Source organism: Prunus avium, chromosome 1, assembly GCF_965620075.1.
Source record: "Prunus avium chromosome 1, drPruAviu1.hap1.1, whole genome shotgun sequence".
In the NCBI taxonomy this organism is placed as follows: Eukaryota; Viridiplantae; Streptophyta; class Magnoliopsida; order Rosales; family Rosaceae; genus Prunus; species Prunus avium.
The window spans coordinates 60,515,636-60,519,649 of NC_142284.1; the positions used below are offsets into that span (position 1 = coordinate 60,515,636).

The following is a 4,014-nucleotide window of genomic DNA, read 5'->3' on the forward strand; positions in this document are numbered from 1 at the left end:
GGACATTCGACAACAGGGATTAGATACATACTTGGTTGTTTAAAATGTTCTTCTATGCTTAATGGGTTCCTAATGCTTAATTTTAGGTTAGACAACAAATGATCAAATTAGGGAATTAGGAACACAAGGTTATGACCACACACCATGGCTTAATCATACTTTAGCTAGAATCAATCCATTAATCTAATTGAACTTGGGAACTTATCTACTTGAGTTAGTTATTTTCTTTCTTTCTTGTTTTATTTATTTCCCTTCTTTTTCATTTCTGTTTTGTGTAGGGAAAATGAATTGAATCATTCAATCACCAATCCTCGTGGGATCGACCTCGCACTTACATACGCTATACTACCGAACGGCTCGTGCACTTGCGAGTATCACAAGTTGAGGATGCAGCTGAATCCATTTTGGTGCAGCTATATCTACACAACAGATATCAAGACAAAGGGGGTTCTAATCAGGGGCCCAAAGCATAAGATATCATGTTTTTTTGTCAGTTTTGTAATGGGGTATTTTTGTAACAAAGTGGGCTGGGCAGGTTTTGGGTTTTTTTTGAAAAATTGTGTTTGGGTATCTAGTAATATTATTGCAGTGGCTGTTTTTTAAATTGTACAATTTTCAAGGGTTGTTCGTATTGGTAAGTCCATTGAATAGTCAAACTAGGCTGTTTCATAGAATTTGGATTGCATAGAATTTTTCTATATTTTGGGATCTACGTTTGGGCTTAAATGTGAAGCTCATGTATTATTCAGCCTTGTAAAGAGCTATCTCGTATAAATACCTCTAATTTGGTGCACGAGTGGTTTGTGATGTTTCATGTGCGAAGGAGGTGTGAAGTGTATGTTGCTGCTTATGCTGACACGTGTCTACTACCTACAGAAGTGAAGAGTGCACCAGAATGTGACATGTGGGACCTTGGGACAGGTGGTGGTCTCTGCGTGGCTCTCTCTTTTGAGTCATCTCATCACCAAATAATTGAAGTAGATTTCCTATTGAAATTTGTAACTTTGTAATGGATTTGGGTAATCTTACCAAACCACAGCCCAAGAAAGGGGATGGAGGTCTCTCCACACTGGAGTTTTTGCAAGTGTTGTTGTTTTAACCGACATTGAGGTGTTGGTCTAATTCAGGGGTGAGGTATTGTTGGAAGTTTGAAAGCAAATGTTGTCCCACATTGGAGAAACCAAAAGATTTCTCATGCTTTATAAGCATGAAACCTTTACACCAATTAAATAAGAAATTGGTGGTATGATAGGCTTGGATGGTTGGCTTGCTTGATTAATAATAATATTTAATTAATCAAGACTTGGGCCTTGGGGTCTCTTCAAATAGCCCGAAAATAAAATAATTATTTTTATTTTTATTTTCGGATGTCTTTTAGCAGAGGTTAGATTCAAACGAAAAGACTTATCTTTTTGTTTGAATTTTGAACACGAATAACTGTTGTTAACTTCTATTTTGAAGGGGTGCGAGTCTGTTATAAAAGCAGCAGTCCTATGCCATAATACGATCATCTTTTTCATCCATTTCTTACTGCATTAAATTTACTTACTGGATTGGAGAGAAGCACACCACAGTTCGCCAGAATCCAAGGATCCGGTGCTGGACCCTTGGATTATAAATAGTTGAATCCTGAGAGATAGACGCCTGTTGAACTTCAAGCACTGAGAGGAGGCGAAATTCTGTCTTTAGGACATTGCGAAATACGCAAGCCTCTATCTACAATAAAAGTCAGTTTTCTGTATTTACTTTCTGTTTATACTCTTATATTAATATTGAAGTTTGCTGCTGTCTACAATATAGAGTTATATATTATCTGTGTCATCTTATAATATAAGTCATTTACTGATTATTCCTAACAATCTAAAGACAGAATTTACTCTTGCAATGGGAGAATCTGTAAGTGGCGTGAAGGTGACTGATATAGTCAATGTCAATGGAGTCAAAACTCATGTTAAGGAACCAGAGAAGTTCAAAGGGGTGGATTTCAAACGCTGGCAACAGAAAATGCTGTTTTACTTGACAACGCTGAACTTGGCTCATGTAGTCAAAGAGGAAGTTCCTGTGGCAACAGAGAATCCGATACCTGCAGATAAATTAAATGCTATTGATGCTTGGAAACACTCTGAGTTTCTCTGCAGGAATTATATTCTCAGTTCATTGGATGATACCTTGTATGATGTTTATTCTTCATACAAGACTGCCAAGGATCTGTGGGAGTCTCTCGAAAAGAAGTACAGAACAGAAGTTGCTGGTACAAAGAAATTTGTCATTGGGAAATTTCTGAATTACAAAATGGTGGACTCCAAGTCAGTGGTTAATCAAGTGGAAGAACTTCAGATCATTATGCATGAATTGCATAATGAAAACATGATCATGAACGAGAACTTTCAAGTGGGTTCTATCATAGAGAAGTTGCCTCCTTCATGGAATGATTTCAAGATCTATCTGAAACACAAGAAATCTGACATGACCCTGGATGATTTGGTTCTGAAACTAAGGGTTGAACGGGATCACAGAATCATTGCGAAAGTGGATGGTGTTTCCTCTGAAGCCAAAGTCAACATTGTTGAAGGCAAAGCCTCTGTTGGAAAGCCAAAATTCAATTCCCAGAAATTTAAAGGCAAATCCTTTTCCAACAAAATGGCACCAAACAACAAGAACTTTAAGAAAATAAAGAGGAATTGCTGGGTGTGTGGAAAGCCTAGACACAAGGCACAAGACTGTCGCCACAAGAAAGATGGAGGTCTTGCCAATTCTGCCAATAGCTGACTTGTTGTCACAATGCAACTCCATTGGCTTTTCTGGCTTGAAACCCAATTCTGTCAAGAGTCTTCTAATCCATAGCAATTCACAAACTCCATGAGCCATTCCTCAATACTCTGCTTCTGCACTAGACCGAGAAACCACATTTTGTTCTTTACTCCACCAAGTGACTAGATTACCTCCCACGAAGGTTAAGTAACCTGAAGTAGAGCGTCTGTCAGTAATGGAGCCAGCCCAATCAGCATCTGTATATCCCACAACTTCAAGATCTCTATTTTTTGAGAACATTAATCCTTTTTCAGGGGCTAACTTTAAGTACCTTATGTTTCTGCCTAATAAATCATGGCCAAGAACTAACCAACACCACCACTAAACGGCCTTGTAGCTCAGACCGTGAACCTGATGGCCGAGATCAGTTCCTCTCTCAGCCACAATCGTTTGACCAGAAGTCAGATCCAAACAGGCGCACCACTTAACCACTCCATCCACATCATCATCTCAAACGCACGGTAGACCGTGCTGGCATGCCCGTGCACAACCACACCGTATCCAAAAGTAGGAAGCCACGTGTTAACGCTCATCCCCTCGGCCCGGATCACCAGGCCGTGAGATTTGCGCAGCAAACACTTTTGGCACGCCCGGTGCGATCCTTGTCAAACTTATGGTGGAAACTAGGGCACAGGCGAAGCTAAAAAACAAAGCAGTCGAAATGACTTCTGAGACTCCTAAGTCCACCTCACCAATCACTGTCACCGAGACCGAGCAAGCGGTCAGAACCTCGGCCAGCGTCCTGGTAACGACAGATCGCACGGCCGAGTCCATGCAAGAACAGGCAGTGGTGGAGGATCTGATGTCCAAGCAAGCCTACAGGATAGAAACATCCTTTATGGCCGCAATGGACAGATTCTCCTCAGAACTGCGGACGCTTTTTCAGAAGAGGATGCCGGTGACCTCGCCCGCGACACCTCCTAGAGTCGGACAGAGAAGCCAAGAGCACGAGAGGGTCGAGCTTCTCGGCGAAAGCAACAGCCTAGGAGCCTCTGGCCGCACCCAAGCGTCAGGTTACGGCCAGCATTCTCTGCCGCCGACGAATAGCTGGGGGCAGTCCCAGCCTACATGGGCGCATCCCGGGCCAACCTACCCGACAGAGACGGCATACGGCCCACTCCACGCTTTGGCCGTGTCGCTAGGGCAAAGCAACCTCGCGCATCCCGCAATCCAGCCACTCGGCCTAGTTCACACGGCGGCCGT

The 4,014-nt window shown here is 42.3% G+C and overlaps 1 protein-coding gene across 1 annotated transcript; it reads left to right on the top strand.

The window, feature by feature from the left end:
• The first annotated feature begins 1,884 nt into the window (after positions 1–1,884).
• On the top strand, positions 1,885–2,769 carry LOC148298124 (uncharacterized). Its single transcript, XM_088249822.1, has one exon. It carries the CDS (start codon positions 1,885–1,887, stop codon positions 2,767–2,769), a length of 885 nt encoding a protein of 294 aa, XP_088105948.1.
• The last annotated feature ends 1,245 nt before the right edge of the window (positions 2,770–4,014 follow it).

What these genes read in the sequence shown, in the direction of transcription:
- LOC148298124 (XM_088249822.1), top strand. Translation starts at nt 1,885, where the DNA reads ATGGGAGAATCTGTAAGTGGCGTGAAGGTGACTGATATAGTCAATGTC.